Source organism: Dasypus novemcinctus, chromosome 5, assembly GCF_030445035.2.
Source record: "Dasypus novemcinctus isolate mDasNov1 chromosome 5, mDasNov1.1.hap2, whole genome shotgun sequence".
Lineage (NCBI taxonomy): Eukaryota > Metazoa > Chordata > Mammalia > Cingulata > Dasypodidae > Dasypus > Dasypus novemcinctus.
This window is the reverse complement of record NC_080677.1, coordinates 28,744,843-28,768,607: the sequence shown is the minus strand read 5'-3', so window position 1 is coordinate 28,768,607 and position 23,765 is coordinate 28,744,843. Positions and strand designations below refer to the sequence as shown.

At 36.6% G+C, this 23,765-nt stretch overlaps 1 protein-coding gene across 2 annotated transcripts in view; it reads left to right on the top strand.

The window, feature by feature from the left end:
* GARS1 (glycyl-tRNA synthetase 1) overlaps positions 1-23,765 on the top strand; it is a 41,446-nt gene that overhangs the window by 1,071 nt on the left and 16,610 nt on the right. For both annotated transcript variants that reach the window (XM_071215108.1, XM_071215107.1), the window contains exons 2-9: positions 7,065-7,166; positions 7,838-7,940; positions 8,885-9,026; positions 10,449-10,537; positions 10,924-11,000; positions 16,747-16,892; positions 19,118-19,267; positions 23,004-23,166. In XM_071215108.1, the coding sequence (XP_071071209.1) occupies positions 7,065-7,166; positions 7,838-7,940; positions 8,885-9,026; positions 10,449-10,537; positions 10,924-11,000; positions 16,747-16,892; positions 19,118-19,267; positions 23,004-23,166 (972 nt within the window). The remainder of the gene's footprint in view (positions 1-7,064; positions 7,167-7,837; positions 7,941-8,884; positions 9,027-10,448; positions 10,538-10,923; positions 11,001-16,746; positions 16,893-19,117; positions 19,268-23,003; positions 23,167-23,765) is intronic.

Sequence of the window (23,765 nt, the reverse complement as noted above, 5' to 3'; positions counted from 1 at the left end):
CAATGAGTGATCTTTCAGAGTGTAAACTTGGGAAATTGTCGATGTTGCTGAGTTTTCAAGTGAAGCCGGCCATCCTCAGTATTGGAACATTTTGAAATTTGATTTTGAGGAAGGGAGGGAGGTTTCATGGGCTGGAGGACTTGGTGTTTTAAAACAGGCCTTCTTTTCCTAGGGCACTGCCTAGAGATGAGAATTTAGAGAGCACCCGAGAAAGATTATTTCAGATGGATTCTCACATCCACTCTGTTCGAGCCACGAGCTTGCAGTAGGACCGCGGGGATCGATGACCTAGTAAATGCCAAACGGGTTTCTCCTGCACCGGCGCCTGATGCAATAACTTGCCTTACGCTGCGGAGGGTGGAACTTCTCTCGGAAACAATTTATTGGGGCACAGTAGCCGCAAGTTCTGCCACTCTGCAATCTCTGCATTCCTCTTGTTTGAGCCTGACCGATTTAATATTATTTTATTTTGAAACTTCACTCGAGGCTTAATTTTTTTTCTTCATGTTGTATATCACGGGCACTGGGCATGGATAGTCTCTGCCCGCCCCCCGCCCCATCTTCCTCAAGTAAAATTAGGTGTGGTTCCTTTGTCTTTTCTGTAACTCCCAATTTTTCTTTTTTTAAAATCTCCTTCCCTTTACAAGGGAGAATAAGTCTAATTTGGAAAAAACACACACCCAAACCCCTCCCTTTGCCACGTTAGCCTGGAATTGCAATGCAAATTATCCCTCTGTAGTAAGACTGTAGAACTAGTTAATTGCAGTGAAGTTTGATCATGGAACAGTTTCTGATGCTACTTCTATCTTGTGTATTGTTTTTGTTGACTTGATTGTTAATTTTTTATACCTTTTTTGAGTATGTAAATTGGATTATGTAAGTTAGGTTGGATTCTTTTTCTAATTTTCCAGAACCACACAAAATTCAGTCAACTACTTAGAAGTTTGAATCACACCGAATTTCAGCTGGAAGGAAATTTAAAGATCATCTGGTTGTATCTCTTTATTTTGCATATGAGGAAATGAAATACACTGTCACATCTATCCATTTTATATATTTCCATTGTAAAATTTGTGCAATTATTGACATCGGTGGAGTGTGATTTTTAAAATACTTAAGGACTGATCTTGCTAGTGGCATGTATTTTATATATATATTTGCTACTCTGCTGTGTTATTCTACCTGGATGCTGTTGGCTTTTAAAGGTTTGATTTGTTGGTTTACTGAAATGTAGTACTGTCCCATGGCATTTCTTAGTTATTCTTGGAAAATTAGTTATGGAACTTGTAAGATGGCTTCAGAACATCTAGAAATTGCATTGATTGTTTGGCAAAGGGCACTCTAGGACAATATACTTTATTGTTGTTTTTAAATTGGGAACTAACATTATTTTCCCAAATAAGGGTGTTAACAAAACCCAGTACAAACAACAAACTTTCCAATTTCTCTCATCATTTTGTGCAAAACAAGATATTCTAGTACCCCCCCCCCAAAAGGTAGACCGTAAACTCAGAACACAGAACAGTCTTTTCTATTTAGTAGGTTTAACTTTGAAAAAGGTCTAATACATTGTCTTTATTTTTCTCATTTTACCATGTATTGGTAAAAACTTTGTCTTGGAGTGTCTTGTTTGGGAAACATTGCTCTAGGGCAGTGGTTCTTAAAGTGTGGTCTGCAAACTTTTGGAAGTTTCCAATTTTCATAATAAAACTAAGGTATTATTTATTGGTCTTCTTCACTGTCTTGACATTTGCACTGATGGTACAAAAGCAACGGTGGGTAAACTGCTAAGGTGTTAGCACAAGCAAGTCAGGAGCCCCAGATCATACTAGTGGTCCTATATTCTGGCCACACGCTCACAGTTTTAAAAAAAGTTATGCTTAAGAATACCCTTGAGAAAGTAGTAAAAATTACTAATTTTATTAAATTCAGACCCCTGAGCAGTCTTTTTAGTATTTTGTATAAAAAATGGCAAGTATGCAGAGAGCATACCAAAATATAATGATTGTCTCAAGAAAAGCACAGGTGCAGTTACTTGAGTTGCACCCTGAACTATCTGCTTTATTTCGTGGTGCATTATTTGTAAGATGTCTGGCAAACTACTATTATTTAGACTTGGGTATTGGGCATTCATATTCTTGAAAATGAGTGAATTGAGCCCAATAATTTCAAGCATTTGGGAGAAATTAGAATTTCAGAAAACTTACATCCAATACGAACTTAACAGCTTTCAAATACTTAAAAAGACTTTTCTGATAAGATGAATGGTGATATTAATGAATATGATTTTTTAATATTGTATAACAATGTTATATTTGGAAGATCTGCAGAAGTCAGTTAACCATTGTTTTCCAGTTGACTAATGTATGATATAAAATCATGCATTGGTAAAAAATCCATTTAAAGTTTAAGGTAGGTTAGTGGATTTACTGTAACAGTCAACAAGTTAATTGCTCTAGTTTCAGATTCTACATTGCAACTATCCTTCAAGAAGCAACTGATGTAGAATTTTGGTGAAGTTTTACACAAATGATCTGAAATTTAGTACACAATTATCTGAAAAGACTTTAAAATTCTCCCTTTCCCAACTGTGTATAATTTTCTTTGTATACTTAAGCCAAAACGCTATATTGCAAGAGAAGCAGATATGGGAATCAGGCTGTCTTCTATTAATCTAGACATTAAAGAGATTTGCAAAAAAATTAAATTACCATTCTTCTTGCTATTTTTGTTATACTTTGGAAAAGAATTATTTGTGTAAAAATGTTATTTTTAACCATGTTAGCACATGATAGGCTTTTTATTATTTAGATGAATTCGTATTTTAAAATGTTTCCATTTTAATATTTAATAGTTACTATTGATGAAAATAACCCACCTAAACAAAAAGCTTTTCACTTCCTTAGTAATTTTTAAGCAGTTAAGAGTCCTGAGGTCAAGAAGTTTTAGAAGTGCTGCTTTAGAATGATGGAAATATCTGATTTATATGAAGATGGATGTGGAGCGCTCTCTGGAATGCAGCCTCTACTCCCCAGAAGCTCCATTCTGCTAACCTGTTTTTTCTTTGACAACCAAAAGTTTGCTCTTATACTATCACTGTCTCCATTTTCTCATTTTCCATTCACTCTTTTGTCTATTGCAATGAAGAATATAGGCTCTGAAGAGTGCAGGCTCTGAATTTATATTGCCAGAGATTGTCTACTACCTGGTAACCTTGGGCAAATTATTTAAACTTGCTGTAGCCAAGTTTCTTTATCTGTAATATGGGAGCGGAGTTATAAATATTGACATGAAATAGAAAATTAATGCTGAGAATGCTGCCCACAATATATGGACAGTTTTGAACCTTTGCAAGAGGATTGATGTCTTCTGAATTTTATAAGATAAGGTGGTAGAAAAACCTTTTTAATGATTTCTTGGGACCTCTTTAAATGATTTCCTGTCTAAATCACTGGTGATATGAAAAGATGTGCAAATAATGTAACTTCTTTTCAGCATTCCAAGTTTTGTTTGAATGGAGTTGGGAGGACACGCGTAAAACGCACATCTTTCTAGTAGCAAGAAGGCTTAGTGTGACGAGCCCTGGAGTTTGCTTTGCTTTGATTTTCTGTACTGAGTATGCCAATTAAAGCTCTTGCTTAATCTATAAAAGGCAAATTAAAAGTTTATGAAGATTTTGTAAGTAGAGATAAAACACTTGGGAATCTGAAATGAACTCACAAATCCTATGTAAGAACCTTTTAGCCCCATGTATATAAAATTTAAAGCCAGATATCTTAAAAAAGGTGAGATATATTTTCTTGGCCATCTAAACATAAAATGTGGTATAGGTGAAGGATCCATGAAGAAGAACCCTTGGAATAGTTGTCTTATTTATAATAACTACTCTGCTTTATAATCATAGACTCTTAGATTTAATACAATTTATTATGGTAAGAATTTATCCAGGGTCTAAACATCTAGGTGATGTTTCCTGAGGGTAATTTAGAAATGTTGATAATTTTTCACGTTTTATTCAAATACACACATGCAAATATAAATACTCAAAGCAAGAGAGGGGAAAGAATTAAGAAGTTAGGAACCCTTAAGTAGTTTTATTACTAAATCTAAATCATCTCCAATTTCTTTGTTTTCAGGATTGGATCATTATACATTATAATGTAAATTATTCTTTCATTCAGAATAAACATATCCTTTCTTCACTGAGACTTTAGAATTGATTAACTTTGTTGGAATCCTCACTCCCATACCATGTAGCTACCCTCTGCTTGAGTATGTGTTGCCTAATTCTATCACTGAACTATAGAAGAAAAAGATGATGTGGTGAAACATTTTAAATTCTCCCTACCTGTTTACTTGTGACCTTGCTTGCCAGTGCCCTTTCAGAAGCTCCAAGAGAAAAGTAAGTGAAATATGTGGGAGTACCAATATTATAGGCATTCAAAAGAACTACTTCCCTATTTCTCAGACATTCAAAAAGAACTATTTGCTAACTTCTCTCGTGATATCAGGCAGCAAATATATGAATGCGTCTTATATGCCAGGGGCTCTTTTGGGTTCTGGGGGTAACAGTGAACATGTCAGAATTCCTTTCCTAAAAGAGACTACTTTATAGAGACTAGACTGATAAAATACATGTATATAAATTAATAAGCCATTGGACTGATAGGGTGATTTCAGGTACTGCAAGGGTACTGAAGAAGGTAAAATTAAAAGGTGACTGAATATGTTGCCCTAGCTAGGGAAGTCAAGATACTAGAATACAAATTGCTAGTATAATGCTAGACTTAAATATAAGAGAGTGAGGGGGGTAACTTTAATTCCATTGCTTTCAACTTACTGTCTCTTATTGACAACAGATATTTTGGAGTTTCTCTTTATTATCCTGTACTGAAATTCAAATAAAATAAAATCTAAGTTTAATTAAAGAAAAAGTATGGACATATAGTTCTAAATGTACTATAAAGACAAAGTAATTTATATAATAATATGTATTTTAATATATAAATGCTTGGGTATGACGCTGCTGGAAGTTACAGTGAAAAAAGCAGATGCTTATACCTATCCATGAGGTGACTATGAAAGCCGCTGCTATAAACGCAGATTGATAAAGGTATATTACAGATGCCACAAGCAGCATTGCCATTGGTGACATTTTTTTTCTCAAATAATAACTCTTTGTAAAATCCTGAACAAAACAAGGTATAGTCTTTCCTTAAATTACATTTTCCAGTGCTTTCCTGGAAAATTTAGGGTGTGCTCAAACTGTGGGAAAATTACCTCTGAGTACGTATTGGCAAAGTTAGGTTCTAGGTTCAATCAGCTATTTTCACCTCCTGAGGGGGCATCCTGAGTTGCAGGAGAGGGAGACTGTCATTGAGGGGAGTGAGCAGGCACATGGAAAATGGCAAGAAGGGCCTCCAAAGGAGCTGGGCTTTTGGTAGAATGAGTGAATCTTGAGAGGAGGGATAGATTAGATTTGAAATTCTGACTTGAAATTGACTGGATGGTGACGATAAGGAAGGATAACTTGATGTTTCTTGTTGGAAAGTGGTAGATTTTGTTGGCATGAACAGATAGAAGGCATGCACAGAAGAAGGAACAGCTTTGGGGCCAAGAAAAATAATTCAGTTCTGAATAAACTGGTTTGAAATAACTATGGCCAGCTAGCTGATCAGGGATTCAAATCCAGCCAGTCTTTAACTAACCCCTCTTAAGCACCATATTATACTACTGCCTCTGTCTTAGATGAAAGGGGACTGGAGATTATTGAATATATCCAATGTAGTTTTACTACATTTGTCAAGATAGGGATTTTTGCTTTGTATACTGTTGGGATTTTCTTAGGCTTCCTAAATCTGAGAATTATGTCTTTTATCAATTCTAGAAAAATTCTTAGCCATTATCTTGTCAAATATTACCTCTTCCAAATTTTAATTTTTCTTTCCTTCTGGAATTCTGGCTAGATGAATGTTAGGCTCTCATTTTCTTTTCTGTGTTTCCTTTTATATTTTTAAACTCTGGGTTTCTGCTCCATTCTGGAAAATTTCTTTAGCTCTGTGTCCTAGGTCACTAATTATTTCTTCACTTGTGCCTGATCTGCTATTTAACTTGTCCAGTGAATTTTTAATTTCAGTGAGGTGTAGTCTCTTGTTCTTGCCTCATCTTAGATTTCTCCTCTTATTTTTAAAAAACATCTTATGCATATTTTTATTCTGTATTTGGTCATTCTAATGCTTTGGAAGAATCTATTTCTATTATATGCCGTTTCTGCTGAGTATCACTCATGGTGTCTTATTTCTTCTGTTTTTAAATTTTGAGTTGAATGCTTATTTTTGTAACCTCGATGGGTAAAAATCCCAAGAGATCTATGTCAAGATCTTCTCTAGAGAACAGTTGCTTCTGTCAGGCTCCCAAGAGCTCTGTCTGTTTGACAACTTTAATTTCTGAGCTGCAAGTTTCCCTAGACCAATTAGGTAGTATTCTCTTTGTTTGTGTTGCCAGATTATCTATTCTACCACATTGCTGGAATTATGGAAATCAGTGTACAAGTGGCAGGGTGTTGGAAGTGAATGAAATATCTAGAAATTAACAAGGGAAAATTAGAGCAATTTAGAAAAGGACAGAGGAAGATGAGCCAGCAGAGACTGAAAAGAAATGGTCAGAGAAGTGGGTAGAAAAGTAGGAAAGCTATTTTGTAAGGAAGTGAGGAGACAGATTTAAGGAGAAGTGGTCTATTTATTGTTTCTTCTTCATTCTCCATACAAATCTTGTTCTATTCTTCTTATAACAATGTTTTTCTCTTTTCCCCTTCCTTCCCTCCCATAAAATAAAATAAAATAAAATAAAGGAATATTTGTATTTATGTATATTCTTCTGGATTGTAAATGCTGAGGGCAGAGACCCTCGGTTATTCATAATGAATAATGACCTCCCACATAACAAACATTTGAATTATATAATTTTTAAATAGATAACTTTTAAAGACATCTTTTAAAATACATTCTTAACTTCTCTTGACTTTTTGAAACCAATCCTGAATATAAATTCTCTCTGTTGTCTAGGGAGATCTTGTGCGAAAAATGAAAGAAGATAAAGCACCTCAGGTAGATGTAGACAAAGCAGTAGCTGAACTCAAAGCCCGGAAGAGGATTCTGGAAGCAAAGGTGAGTCTTGGGATCCTAAAATAGGATCCCATCTTTAATCTCCCATCTGTAGTCTCCTTGGATGGGAGAAACTTGGGAAAGTTTATGAACAGTGACCATTTGGTTTATCTCTCTCTGTTTCGTTGCCTTCTTTTCCTCTATCTGGCAGACTCCTAATCCCTGGAAGGGATTGTGCTCTTGTTTATGAATTTTCCTATGCCTAGCAATAATGGTTTTGTTGTATTTCTAAGTTCTTTTCTTGTAAGGGAAAATCTGCTCATCTGATACCTGCTGTCAAACCTTCTCCCAAACCTTCCAAACAATAAACGTCCTCTCATCAGCAAAGTGAAGTAATTTGGGCTTACGAAATACCAGTCTGCTATAGCAATCCACCAGAAATTCAGATACTGCTTTTCACTATGTACATCTGAGTAAGCTTAGTCTTGTAATCTTGGAAATGATCATATGCTTTCTTAAATAATTAAGCAAAGGTATCATTTCTGTGACTCTAAGGGGAAAAAAAAATCTAAGGTTTCTATTTTTTTTAGAAGGTATCAAAATTTTATCTATTTGATAAATTTTATATTGAATTCTGCTGAATAGTTAACTAAGTTCACATATGTAAGTTCAAATTCCCACCCACCCTCATATATCCCTCAATTACATACTTTTTCTTTAAAAATCCCTTACAGGAACTGGCCTTACAGCCCAAAGATGACATTGTAGACAGAGCAAAAATGGAAGATACCCTGAAGAGGAGGTTTTTCTACGATCAAGCTTTTGCTATTTATGGAGGTAGGAGATTAATGCTAGAAAGCACAATTGTGTTATTAGTGCCTTTAAATATTGCTCTTTAATTAAGGACATAGCTTGCCAATAGCTTTCCAATTGTATCAGGTCACATAAATCAGGGGAAAATATGTTATTTGTTTAGAGTAGCCATTTGATGTAATACCTTTTCTTCCCTCCAACCTACTTATTCTTGAAGACTGCTTTTTTACATGAAGATATAGGAAACTGGGGGGGCCTAGCTGTTAAGCATTGGATGCATCCATATCATGTACTTCTTATAATGCAGCGGAGACTTCAGAGCAGGAGAGGGCCAGCTCTTCACAAGGACAGTGATTAAAATCCCTAGATTTTATTCTTTATTGGCAGCTTTCTGGAGAGAACATTCTTCATAGACAGGTAGAGAAATCTCTGTATCTTCTGAATGCTCTATGAAATTATGTAGGTGAATGTAATTGTACATTAAATGTAGAAATATATTTTTTATAGTCAAAAGAGATTATTGTAACCATATTAGACTTCTAGACTTTGTCTTTCAAACTTAATTCAAGTTTGGCTAAGCACATCTCTAAGTGTTTAACTTCTTGAAGTTTAAATAGTGGCTGAAAAACTCAAGAACAATTTGTAGGGGATTGAAATTTTAGATCATTCTTATTACTGCTATGACAAATTATTTCCTAATTTCTATGACAAAACTATTATTTTCTTTTTCATTTTGTTTCTTGTATATGGGGGAACTTTTTATTGGTTTTCAGTTGCGATTTTACTTGTGTCAGCTAGCTGAAAGTATGGCTCTTCAGTGTTGAGGGATTTAAATTGCTGACTTTAATAAATTTTTGGAGAGAATGTAAAGTCTAATAGGTATCAGTTTTATGTGTCTCCTTTCCTTCATTTGTGCAGAGTAAAGTGCACAATGTAAAGTGCACATTTTCCTCTCCTGTGTTTTACAGGCGTTAGTGGTCTGTATGATTTTGGGCCTGTTGGATGTGCTTTGAAGAACAATATTATTCAGACCTGGAGACAGCATTTTATCCAAGAGGAACAGATCCTGGAGATTGATTGTACCATGCTTACCCCTGAGCCAGTTTTAAAGTAAGATGCCTACTTAGGACTTAGTCTTTAACGTGCATGTTTTTAAAATCTACCCGTGTTCATTATGGAAAACCAGAAAAATACAGAAAAACAAAATACTGTCCTGTCCACAGATAGCCATGTTAAAATTCTGTTGTTTATGCTTTCAGTCTTTCTCTGTAAGTCCCTATATATTTCACTGTTAGCAATACACTTCTTTTTATAACATCCTATAAGTGAGCATTTCCTCATGTTATTAGCTCTTCTGCTAAAGCATTTTTTAAAGAGTGTTCATTAAGCTCCACTCTGTCCCATGCTTTTTTTCTTTTTAAATTAGAGAAGTTGTCAGCTTATAAAACAATCATGCATAATGTGCAGAATTCCCATATATCACTCCTCAACCAACACCTTACATTTTTATGGGACATTTGTTACAGATTATGAAAGAACATGATCAGACTATTACCACTAGCTATGGTCCATAGCCTACACTTGGTATATACTTCTAAAGCAGTTTTATTTATTGACAGAGTAGTATCTGTTTTATGGATGTACCATAATACATTTAGGTAATACCATATTGTATATGTTTGTGATTTTGACTGTGCCAGACATCCCCATAGATGAATTTTTGTGCAGATCCCTGATTATTTCCTTATAATTTCTTAGAAATTTTGAGCAAAGGTGTGAACATATTTTCAATCAAATATTACTGTTTGTATAGAAATTTCAATGCAGAAACTTACAGAGTGTTCCTACCAGCATTGTTGAAAGTAGAACAGGATTTCATGGAATGAATAAAAGCCAAGAAAGAGGAATTCTTACCATTTATATCTGATCACTATACTTACTTAATGATGCCTGATAAAGAGCTGATTTTCGCTACCTATATCTCTCAATTTCAAGATGAATTCCTTAGGATGGATGTAAAAAATCAGGACTACCTGTTCTTTGCTACTTGATCCATTAGTGAGAACTGTGTAGAGATAATACCAATGGTCATACAAGTTTCAGGCACAGAAAACTTTCCTTTAGGGTCAGTTGTCTATATTGAGCTATCCTGAATTCTTGGCTAGTCCTATTCCCAATAGTTTTAGTCTTTGCTTAGATTGCTTGTGATAATGGCATAGGCATGGATTAATTGATCCTGCAAAATAGTACAAACTCTGTGACAGTCTGTGAAAAGTGTAACTTGGTTAATATCTTTTTTCTTCTGGCAAGAAAGACCTTGGAGAGAGGGTAGACAAAGCCTTGAGGAAGAGCTTTCTCTGGTGTATGTTATTATCTTCCATGGCTCCATCACTTTTATAGATATGGGAACTTCCATTTTCAGATACACAGATATAAACTATGGATAAACATAGAAGGGGCTTGTCTTATAAGGTAAAATCTATGTATTGATTTGTATGGGAATGATAAGTTGCTTGGCATTCGTTAATTTAGGACCTCTGGCCACGTAGACAAATTTGCTGACTTCATGGTGAAAGATGTGAAAAATGGAGAATGTTTTCGTGCTGACCATCTATTAAAAGGTATAGTTCTTCATCTCAGGTGAATAAATATCTTTCAGGTGGGATTGATCAGAACAAAGGTGTTACATTGAACTTTTTCCCCTAATTTTTTCACTTTTTTCATTGAGACATAATCTGTAAACAGTAAAGTATGCAGATCTTAAGAGTACATAGCAAGTCCCTTATTTTAACAAAAATTATGCATAGGTAATTAGGAATTCCAAGCCATCAAAAAAAATCAATGTACTATCATGACCCTGTAAAATCAACCAAGGAATTCATATAAATTGAGTGTTATTCTTGGATTTGGTTTTTGTTTTATTTAACCTGTCCAGGATTGAACTCAAAAGTGCATTTCCTTTTTTCCTGTTGATTGAAGTTGACATGTACCAACACCATTCTTGTAGCTCATTTACAGAAATTAATGTCTGATAAGAAGTGTTCTGCTGAGAAGAAATCAGAGATGGAAAGTGTTTTGGCCCAGGTGAGTGCTTTAGAGACATTATAACTACCTAGGTAACAGTTCTAGGTAAGAACCCCTCTATCTTTCAGTATTTGATACTGTTGAATTCCAAATTATGCTGACCCTGGCCACAATTGTAAAGAAGCAGAGCTGTGACCTATTTCTTAGCTTCTCTTTTTTGCATTTTTATTTCCTTCTCTCTCTACCCTTGGTGGCTGGCCATTTATTTCAGCCCAAATAACAAGTCGTTGTAAATAAGCATTAAATTGGTTCTCTCTCCTTGGAAACTTCAGTTTTCTGGATTTCTTAGGTTAAACCAGAAGAGTGGTTAATGATGAATAGTGTTCCTTTTTTGTTGCTTTGGGGTCAGATAGCTTTATGGATGCTGACTCGTCAACCACCTGACCTACCTCTGGTTGGGCTCTCCCTGACTACCTGCTGTTATTCTTAGAACCTGTTGGTCAGGTCCCTGCTTTTCTACCTCTGCTTTTCCCAGCTTCTCTGTAGACCTCAAGTTTTTATAATTTTTACTTAAATTGACAAGTTTTAAGGTAGACAAAAGAGACAGTCTATTTTTGCCTTTTATCAAGTGCAGACATACCTCTATCACAAATAGTTCTTATCCTTTTTTTTTTTTGGAATCACAGACCACTTTGAGAATTTAATGAACACTGCACATCTTTTCTCCAGGAAAATGCACTTGTTCACATATATAACTGATTTCTCATCTTATCAAACAGCTGCTTTATTTAAGTAAGGTATATTTTTCCAACACCATGTTTAGTTATGAGGTCCACCAAGGCACACCTCTTAAGTTTTATTTATTTCCTTTGGTAAAAATTCCCAGTAACATTTTTAACCTATTTTCTCTACATTGATATATAAAATATTTGAGGCTGAATGTAGGCCACCCCGCCTCTTTGCTTTTTTCTCATGAGAATTACTGGAAACTTTTTAACTGTTGTCCTAGTGTTTTTTAACATGCTAATTTTTCTCTGATATCTAGTTTTCTGACATTAGCTAAGAATTTTTCTCTTTCCTCATTTAAATAAAACCTTCTTAATCTGACTGTTGAGTCATCTGCCAATTTATTTTCGTCCTTATGAAGCATATTTGATCACGTGTTTGAAGCTCATTGCTTTAGTATTGTTACTCATGGTTTAGGAAATCATTTCTTGTTATAGCCTCATATTTGTTTCTCATTTCCTTACTTTTCCAAAGGCAGAATGGTGTTTATTAGAAAAAAGAAATGAAAAATGCCTCTTAATTATCCCTTGAATTATTCTCTTTCCCATCTGGGATTTCAGACTAACTGGAAAGATATATTCTAAGGTGTTGTATGTTTGACTTTGATCTTAAAATCTCTTTCATTCCCAAATAAATTTTCAGAATTAGGAGCATTGATAACTTTGATAACTTACAATTTATAGTTTGATCATTGGCTTTCTGTTCCTTCTGGGATCCACATTCTAGGAGGATGGTGTGTTTTCTGATTTGCCATATCATCTCTATATACAGCTGTCAGTGTAATCCTCAGTGGAGTGAAGGACCCACGGGAAATGGTCTAGCACTCAGAAATGGTCCCCATAGAATCAGTGGTGAAAGGCCCATCTGTTGCTTGACCACATAATAGCATGTTCTGCACGTGTTAGTGCCTGTGACTTCTTTCAGCTTTATGAAGCGTGATGTGCATAGCTTCTTTGACAGGCTCTGAATCATCCCCTGGGGTAGGAAGAGCTTTACTCCTATTATGTGGATTCAGCAGCACAGAATTACTTCTCTGGTCTTCTGTCCATTTTTGCTGATAAATCTCAGCATGTACCAATTTTTTAAAGCATTTAAAAATTTTTTTATTATGGAAAATCTTTAATAGTGTAATGAACACCTACATACCCATTGCCCTGTTTTAGTGTTATCAAATCATAGCTAGTTTGCGTAATTTAGCCCCCATTCACTTCCCTGCCCCTACTGAAGTTTTTTTAAAGCAAATCTCAAACATCATTTTGTTAAATCTGCAGATATTTCATTATGTCTCTTTAAAAGATAAGAATCCTTTAAAGAGAACCTCAAGACTGTTACCTTGGTAAATAATAACCATTTTAACATTATCAGATGTTCAGATAGTGTTCACATTTCCCTAGTGGTTTTAAATGTTTTTTACTTGTTTGAGTCTGGATCCAGATAAATTCCATACTTTGTGATTGCTTGAAATGTTTCTTAAATCTCTTTCAAGCTTTTGGTTCTTTCTTTGTCTTTTTTCCCCTTACATTTTCATATTAAAATGATTTTGTTAACGAGGCTGAGACATTTGTTCTTCATTGTTTTCTGCAGTTTGGATTTGGTTGATTGTGTTATTGTGGTGATGTTTAACATGTTCCTCTGTTTGTATATTTCCTACAAATTGATAAATATAGAACTTGATCAGATGTGTTTGGCAAGGCACTTTGTAGGTGGTGTTATATGCTTCTGTTAGGACGTACATAATGCCTAGTTATCTCTCTCGTGATTTAGAGCCACGGATGATCATTCTAGCTCCATTAATTGATTAGGGGTTTCAAAATATTGATTTTCTCATTCTTTTATTTCTTCTTTGTTTATTAGCTGGAATATTTCATCAGCTATTTGATTTTTCTGAGGCAGTGTTTGTTTATCCCCTCTCACTTTTTAAAAACTGTTTCTAATTATTTGGTTCTCTAGCATCCTTCAAAAGTATACAATGAGTTCCTGAGCTTGTCTCTTCCTCCCTCTGCTATTATGAATTTGTGGATTAAAACATTTGATGTTTTTCAGTCAATTGTAGTTTATTATCTTTACTGATGGGCAAATTGTCCACTCTTTGGCTGCCAGGAATTGGCTGTTGAGTCCTCTTGATACACCTGATAGTCTTTGATAACTTCCTTGCATTTTGGTGTGACAAGGTATTGTACATTTCCTGTCCCAAACCTGGAATCCGCCATTTATCCAAGAAGCCCTGGTACCCAGCAATGGGAATGGTTATTGGTCATTGGGTCCAGGCCTTTTCAGTGGACAGAGGTGGGAAATTGTTATTTTTTTAAAAGGTAAAATCATCATGAGTTCATATTGATACTTATAGCTAAGTCTTTGGAGTTTTTACTTTATTAATCTTAAATTTGTGTCACCTTTACCCACAGTAAAATTCCAGTTCTTTTTTTTTTTTTTTTAAGATTTATGTTATTTCTCTCCCCTTCACCTTCCCTCCCCCCCCCACCCCCCGTTGTCTGCTCTCTGTGTCCATTCGCTGTGTGTTCTTCTGTGTCCACTTGTATTATCAGGTGGCACTGGGAAACTGTGTCTCTTTTTTTGTTGTTGTTGGGTCATCTTGCTCTGTCAGCTCTCCCTGTGTGTTGTGCCACTCCTGGGCGGGCTGTGCTTTTTTCATGCAGGGTAGCTCTCCTTGTGGGGTGCACTCCTTGTGCCTGGGGCTCCCCTACATGGGGACGCCCCTGTGTAGATGGCACTCCTTGTGCGTGGCAGCACTGCGCGTGGGCCAGCTTACCACACGGGTCAGAAGGCCCTGGGGATCGAACCCCGGACCCTCCATGTGGTAGGTGGATGCTCTGTCAGTTGAGCCATGTCCATTTCCCAAAAAATCCCAGTTCTTTACACCAAGTGCATAATTATTGATATATTCTATCCCACAATGCACACATTAACAGCTCAGAATAACAATACCAATACTCCCATCAACAATGTGAATATTGAAAATAAACAATTTTTTTTGTGTTGTTTTCCTTAGGGATACCCCCATAACATGTGATCTAATAATTGTGTTTTAACATCACTTGGAGTCATTCCTTCCATGTTGTTAGCTCACCAGCTGGAGATGCAGTTAGTTCGTGTATTTTGCTTTAGTTTCAATCTTTAGTGTTTCATTTTTGGAAATAAGTCTAGGTTTCCCTTTATCTATTCCCTTCCTACTCCATAGGTAACCAATTGTTAACTTAAAAGTAACTTTTTTTATTTTAAAAATTTTACGGAATATAAGCAAAAGCATATAGTTATTTATATGCCTCCCCCTCTTCTAGGTAAATGATAGCATGCCATACACAATTTTCCACTGTGCTTTTTTCACACATACATGGTAATCCCAGCAATTGCTCCACAGTAGTTTATAAAGATATATTCCATTCCATTTTAGAGCTCTTTAATTCTCCATTGTGTGGATGTACCAGTTAATATAACCAGGCATCTCTTGAATGATACTTGGGTTTTTCCCAGTCTTTGCTGTTCCAGATAGTGCTACAATAAATAGCCATGTGCTTGCATATTTTCATTTTTTTGCTATTGTATCTTTATGATAGATTCCTAGAAGTGGGATTGCTGGGTCAAAAGATAAATGCAAGGGAAGTGGACGTGGTTCAACTGATAGAGCGTCCGTCTACCATATGGAGGGTCCAGGGTTTGATCCCCAGGGCCTCCTGACCAGTGTGGTAAGCTGGCCCATGCACAGTGCTGTCGTGCACAAGGAGTGCCATGCCACGCAGGGGCGCCCCCATGTGCAAGATATGCGCCCCACAAGGAGAGCCACCCCGTGTGTAAAAAGCACAGCCTGCCCAGGAGTGGTGCCGCACACATGGAGAGCTGACGCAGCAAGATGATGCAACAAAAAGGAGACGTTGAGTCCCAGTGCTGCCTGATAATGCAAGCGGATGCAAAAGAACTCACAGCGAATGGACACAGAGCAGACAATGGGGGGAAAGGGGACAGAAATAAATAAAAAATATCTTTTTAAAAAAAAGGTAAATGCAAATGTCATTTTGCTAGATATTGACAAATTCTCCATAGGCATTTGATTCCTTTCTGTATCCTCAAAATCTTTCTACCTGACTTCCTTTTTTGTTGTTTTCTATTAAAAAGCATTATATATTCTTTTTTTAAAAAGATTTGTTTTATTTGTTTTTCGTCCTGTTCCCCATGTTGTCTGCTCTCTGTGTCCATTTGCCATGTGTTCTTCTGTATCTGCTTGTATTCTCATTAAGTGGCTCTGGGAACCAATCCTGGGAACTTGCGGAGTGGGAGAGAGGTGATTCCTCTCTTGTGCCCCCTCATCTCCCTGTTCTGCTACGTCTTCTTATTTTCTTTCGTCAGTGTCTCTTGTTATGTCATCTTGCTGTGCCAGCTCTTTGTATCACTGGCACTCCTGTATGGGGTGGCTTTTCCCATGCAAGGCAGCATTCCCATGCAGGGCAGTTGTCCTGCTCAGGGCCGCATTCTTGCATGGGCTGGCATTCTGCATGGGCTAGCGGCTAGCTCACCCTCACCAGGAGGCCCTGGGCATTGAACCCTGGACCTTCCAGATGGTAGACGGAGCCCAATTTGTTGAGCCACATCCATTTCTATATATATAAACACACTCGAATTACCTGGAAAACATAGAGATGTTCTTTAGGCTCCTTGCCTTTTTCCTCAAGTAGGGAGACCAGCTTACATTTATGCTAGTCTTATCTTGAGGGTCACTGAATAGTTTCCTCTTGATCCTACCACCCTGCATAATAGCATGAAGTACAGCATTTTTAAATGCCCTCTAGAGTTTCTATATAAATTGCTATAGCAAAATAGCTAAGAATTAATACATGCTTGTTTTGTTGAATTTTGTCAGTTAACCTTGAGCCTAAAAGGCTTAACATATACTTTTAATTATTATGTGGGTTTTAACAGTGGATGGATGACTATTTATAATACTTTATCTTATATCTTGTTTTCTCTCAATCTTTTATACTAATTATTTTCTTGACATATTCTCTAGCTTGATAACTATGGACAACAAGAACTTGCGGATCTTTTTGTGAATTACAATGTAAAATCTCCTATTACGGGAAATGATCTGTCCCCACCAGTATCTTTTAACTTAATGTTCAAGACCTTCATTGGGCCTGGAGGGAACATGCCTGGGTATGTGTCATCTGTTGTTAATCTATTTATGTCACAAAGTTTTGCTTGTAATGAAAGGTTAGTATCAATGCTCTGAAGGAAAGATACTGAAAAACAATATACAGAAAGTCCAAATAAATATATTAAGAAGAAATAATGACAGGTATGTTCTTGGGTTGTGTTTCTTCTAACTCTTTTTGAATATAGTGTTGTTGTTTTTTTAAGCATATGATGCTTTTTTTCTTCCATAATATGTAATATAAATCATAAGTTTATGTTCATTGTATCTTCTAGTTATAGCTGCATAGGGCAGGGGAATGATTTTGCAAGTCATTGAACTTATTACTGAAGGAGACTTTAGAAACCATTTAGTCTAGCACAGTCCTAAAGAACTTTCTGCAAGGATAGAAATGTTTTATAATCTATACTGTCCAATTAAGTAGCTGCTGGCCACGTGGCTGTTGAGTACTTGAAAAGAGGCTACTGCTTCTGAGAAATTGAATTTTAAAATTTACATAATTTTAATTTAAATATAAGTAGGCTTGCAGCCAGTGGCCTACCATATTGGACAGTGTAGGTCTAGCCTCTTGACTAGAAAGATGTGATTTCAACAAATGGAATAAAGAAAATCTGAAGAGTTTACGTGATGATCCAGAACTGGAATCTACATCTCCAGATTTCTTATCCACTGTTAAACTTAGCCAGAGCTTTCCATTTCTTAGCTTCAGATATTTTCTTATGGTCTTGTTTTAAGGTAAAAGAAGGTAGGCTTTTGCTAGAGGAAGCTAGATCTTGGTTTTTGAAGTAAAACCTAAAGAATAGTAACAATTGTGACAGGCCATGTTACTCAAATTTTTTCAGAGACCATGTTGATTTGGAATATTTTGTGGAAAGAGGCCAAAGATAAGCCTTTCCTTCGGGCAGCACATACAAAGAGTCATAAAGATGGCCATAACCTTTTTATGGCTTTTTATGGAGACATCCCACTCCTGGGAATTAATCTAAGGAAATAATTTGAAAGGAAAAGAAGTCATATTTATTATATATATATATATATATATATATATATATATATATAAATTGAAAGTAGAAAAAACTTATTGTCCAGTAATTTGAGGATGGTTACGTCAATTATAGTAAAATACTCTGCAACTATTAAATATAAAAAATTTTTATGATTATTCAGAAAATGGAAAAGTGGAAGAAATGTAGTTTCATATGCACTACTTATAAATATGCATATAAACTATAGGTATACTTACATTTGAGTGAAATCTGGAAAGAACCACAAAAATGAAAACAGCTGGATCTCTGATGTTTGATGTTAGCCCATACTGGTTTCTCTTTAGCACCAAAGTCATGTTTTAATATGTAGATTAGGGAAGCAGATGTGGTTCAAGTAATAGGGCTTCCACTTACCATATGGAAGGACCTAGGTTTGATCCCTGCGGCCTTATGGTAAAAAAGAAAAAGAGAAAGCATGCCTGCATGGTGAGCCAGTACCCGCGCGGCGAGCTAAGTGCCTGCATGAGTGCCTGTGTGGCATGCTGAGTGCCCGTACGAGTGCCCACGTGGCGAGCCGAATGCCCATGCAGTGAACCAGTGCCCGCGCAAGTGAGTCATGCAGCAAGATGATGATGCAACAAAAGATAAGAAGGGGAGAGTCAAGGTGAAGCACAGCAGAAACCAGGAACTGAGGTCCTCAGGACCAAATCCTGCTGAATCCTAGAGGAGAAAAATGAGAAGACGAAAAGAGAGGTACAGAAGATCACACAGTGAATGGACACAGACAGCAAAAACAGCAGGGCAGGGGGCGGGGGGAAGAAAAATATGTGGGTTAACAGAGTTATACTTAGCAGTGAACTTCATTTTCAGTAGTATCTAAACTTGTCATCTGCCTTCATGTAAATGATTAGATAGGAGGATCTCAGAGGTTTTAGAGATGCTCTGAAAGAGGAGGTATTTTCAACCCCCGGAGTGATAAAATACAAACACATTTCCAACAGTATTGCCATACCGATTATCTAAGACATTTGCCAATACTTTCATATGTTTATATATATGTATTTGTTGTGAGAATGTTTGCTACCAAAGAAAATGCTGATTTCTAAAACTTCTTTTAAAGCCTATACAACTTTTTGTGAAAATGGTATATATAGAACTTTTAAGACTTGTATCTAGTATTCAGATTTGTTGGAAAACACAATTTCTTTTTTCATAACAATTTGGTATACTTTAATCTATAGGTATTTGAGGCCCGAAACTGCACAGGGGATTTTCCTGAATTTCAAACGACTTTTAGAATTCAACCAAGGAAAGTTGCCTTTTGCTGCTGCCCAGATTGGAAATTCTTTTAGAAATGAGATCTCGCCTCGATCCGGACTAATCAGAGTCAGGTACTGCCCATATTACTCTTCTGCTAATGTGAATGACCTTGGCATTCAGTGGGGAAAAAAAGCTTACTAGTTTGAAATAATTCTGCTTTATCCTGATAGGGTTATGCTTTACTTATCATAATCGCCAAATGTAATCACTGGGATGATAGGCAATTTTCAGTGACAGAAATGAATTTGAAGGAAAAGAATGGAGTGTTAAGATTAGCTTAAGTTTCTCACCTGCACCAAATTATCTTTCTCCCTTGTTCATCATTTGCTTTGAGAATGATAAGATCTTTATTGCTTAAACCAGGGCAGTTTCTGGGCCTAGTGATGTGTATAAGTGTGGGGTAGGTGGAGATGGTGGGATGGTTATAACAAGAGGACCATTCTACGTGCCCAGGGCATATGGTATTGCTGGGGTCGGATGGGGGAAACAGTGACCAACTGGTGTTCTGAATACAACCTCCAGGTATTTGGGGGCTGTATTAGTCACCCAAAGGGGTGCTGATGCAAAATACCAGAAATCGGTTGGTTTTTATAAAGGGTATTTATTTGGGATAGGAGCTTACAGATACCAGGCCATAAAGCATAAGTTACTTCCCTCACCAAAGTCTATTTTCATGTGTTGGAGCAAGATGGCTGTCAACGTGTGCAAAGGTTCAGGCTTCCTGGGTTCCTCCCTTCCAGGGTCTTGCTTCTCTCTAGATTCAGGGTTCCTTTCTTCCTGGTCTTGCTTCTCTTTCCTCTGTGGGGCTTACTTCCCTGGGGCTCCAGCTTAAGGCTTCAGCATCAAATTCCAACATCAAAACTCCAACATCAAAAACCCTTCATCTCTCTCCTTTGCCATGCCTTTTATCTGTGAGTCCCCACCCACCAAGGGGTGGGGATTCAATGCCCTAATGATGTGGCACAATCAAAGTCCTAATCATAACTTAATCATGCCCAGGTACAGACCAGATTACAAACATAATCCAAAATCTATTTTTGGAATTCATAACCATATCAAACTTCTACAGGGGCTGGTATGACAGAAAGCCCAGTGAGCACGCTTACCCTCATCTACTACAATTCAGACACTCAGGTCCCTCTTTTCTAATAACTTGCCATCAACTGAGAACAAACTAAAATACAAGGTGACAAAGGCATTTGTTTGGGGTTTCAGAATTGCAATTCGAGCACAGATTCAGGTAGCAACCCAAATCAAACCTGTCTTGGCATTGCCCAGGCAAGGATTTTTAAAGGAAAGAAGAAAATGAGATAAGTTTTTTTGTGGTCGGTGGACATTTGGGGCTACTCCCCAAACGTTGGTTTACTGAGTTCTTTATCCTGCTGTCTGTTTATGGTGTCATCTGTTTATGGTGTCCAGATGTCCTTAGGGTTTTGAGGAGCATTGCTGCTTGAGGCCCAGCCTACTTTGGCAGTTTGTGATAGCTGGCTGAGGCATGCATAGGAGCAATCTCCAGAATGACCTCCTGGCTCCATTTTAATTCTCAGCCATAGTAACTATTTCTTTTAATACTGCCTTTGTCAGATGTACCCAGGGATGTTTGGGAAGGAATGCTGGTGCTATTTGGTTCTACTTTTCTTTAGAAACTCCGTATGACTTAAGTTGTTTAGGACTACACTTCTTGTGATTCTATAAATTTTCCTAATAATATCTCTTAGAGGAATAAGTTCCACATAAGAAGTAGGGTGTGTCACTAACCTTACCTTTCTTAGGCCCCAAAGTGCTTTCCCCGGCTGCCCTTCCCCCTGCCCCCTCATTTCCTTGCCTCCCTTTTTACTTTCTGTAATTCCAGGCTTCATTCAGAGCATGTCCCAGCCACTGACTAGATCAGAGCACCCAAAGCACCTGCCTGATCTTGTTAGTCCCTGTGATGCCCTCTGTGAAGAAATGCCTTCATTCTGGCCATATTGTGTCTTGAGGTCTACAGTGCCTTCGGGCTTCGTGGAGGAAAGCTTACACAACTTAGAGAAAGGGTTGGGAAGGACCCCCCTGAGCTTTTATGTAGAAGGAAGAGGAAGCCAGAAACTGGAACCAGGTATTTTGACAGTAAAAAACATGTCAGACTTTAATCTGTTTGATTTCCAGCTGCCTAGGTTTTTTTCCTTTCTTTTCTTTTCCTTTTTTTCCCTTGGACATTCTGACATTTTATTCCTTGGTCGTTTTCACATCAAGTATTCCTCTTTGGATTTTGGCTGATTTTATGTTTCTCCGTAAGTTCCTGACCAGAAGTCTACTCTTACTGCATGAGGAAACATCCCATGATTTTTACTGCATGAGGGATCTAGGATTTGTTTATTGTTATGATTTCTTGTTGATGACCTAGAATTGTCAGGTGATCAGTCTTTGTATAGCTATATTCCTTTTGTTGCAGTTTGGGGTATTAGATTGTTCATATGATGATTTTTATTTTAAATTGACTGGCTGGTTTTGTCTTCCTATGTGTATTTTAGTTTCCCAAAGTTCCAGGTATGGTCTTTGAACTCAAAGACAAGAGGCAGTACTGGTCAAATCACTGCTGATTCCCATTTCCTGTTGGCTAGGATTAGTTGGCAGAACAGATGGGAAGACAGTGGCAGCAGCTTCTTTTGGAATTCTGGGCTGGGGCACTTGTTTTTATCTGCTCTACATTTTAGATAGTCTGTTGCTGTCAGTCCAGTTACAAGATATGTGAGGACAAATACCATGTTTGTCTCTCACATTTCTGTGCACACAGGTGATGTTTGGTAGTTCTTGAATGATGATTAAGACATCGGTGTGGCAGGACCAAATAAGAGATTCCTTTAAAGAATAAAGTTTACAAATCAAGACTCTTTTGCATTGCATTTCCTGTATTTTTAGGAACCACTTAAGCAATTTCCATTACTTCTAAAACATCTAAGATAATCTTCAAAGTGGAAATGTGTGGGTTGTTTTTTTTTTAAGAAGAGAAATTTGATTTTGACTCCCAAAATTTATTTTAAAACACTTTTCTCCCCAATAGCTACTAAATTGCCATTCAGAGAAAACTCTTTGGAAATCATTACTATGTGCATATTTATTTTCTTCTCATTCAGTTAGCTTAATGTTAGCTTGTTCAGTTCATGCCTGATGTCCTCTGCCTTGAATAACACTTTATTTAAAAAGCTCTTACTCTAAAGAAGCCAGCTGTCTGGTGCCATTATCAGCCATTCACTTGTTCAGAGCAATAAAAAATAAAAATAAAAAAGAAATCAGACTGCTTTAAAAGCAGAACAATTTTATTCACTTTTAATTTCCCATTTTATGAAAAATAAATACATCACTATCAAGAGCTTCATTTGGTTTATATTTATAAAGATTTGCTAATACTTTAAAGAAAGCCATTTTATTTAGAAGTCACTATTCAATATTTCATTTCTTTTTTTGTGTGACATTTGCTTAAGAGTTCATAATTTTTAGAACTGTAATAATCTTTTAAAAATTATTACCTGTTAAAAGTAATAATCTTGTGATTTTGGCTAGAGGGAAGAAATTAATTTTTGAGACAGGGATATGTTTAAGTAGTGAATAATAAAGTTTTCATTAATATGCTTTAAACAACCACCAGAAAAATCCAATTTTTTTTTTTTGCCATTCCTTTAGAAAGAAACCAAATTTCTCTTTAGTGACAAGGGACTCATAGTGTGGGGCCTTTGTCAGTGTGGTATGCAGTTGAAAATAAGGGCCTTGTTTATTGGTTTTTAAAATAGTATGACATGCAATTTTTATCCCTCATGTTTTTGCTTTCAGAGAGTTCACAATGGCAGAAATTGAGCACTTTGTAGATCCCAATGAGAAAGACCATCCCAAGTTCCAAAATGTGGCAGACCTCTGCCTTTATTTGTATTCAGCAAAAGCCCAGGTCAGCGGACAGTCTGCTCAGAAAATGCGCTTAGGAGATGCTGTTGAACAGGTAAAATTCCTTAAGTAATTTAATTGAGATTGAACCTATTCAGGGTTTGTAGCACTTAGCAAATTTGGCTTACTGGATGATAAAATCTTTTATTTTAGCAGCCATTTTATTTCTTATACAGTATTTATACCTTTAACATTTATTTATTATAGTGAGAGGAAACCATCTGAATATGCTAATTTGTGGGCTTTTGGGGCTAACATGAAAAAAAATGTTTATCAGAGCACTTGGAAAAAAAGATCTGTTTGATTTGTGCCTCACCAATCTGAATTTTAATATGTAATACTTTTGGGGAGACAGAATTTGACACACAGAAAGCAAGCCCTCTGAATTTAGAATACTTCTATATTGCCCATAATAGTTAGGATAAAGCTGTGCATATAGGAGAATTTCTTTAAATATTTACCTGGAAAGATGAGTAAGTAAAAACTTTCCAAATGTAACTGCTGCCCAATAGTGGAATGGGTGGCCCTGGGAAGCAATGAGCTTTCTGCCCCCTAAAGTATTCGGGTAGAGCCTGGGTGATGGCTTCTCAGCCATACTTCAGAGAAACCTTGCAGTGGGTAGGAGATGGGGCTAGATGATTTCTAAGATCCTTC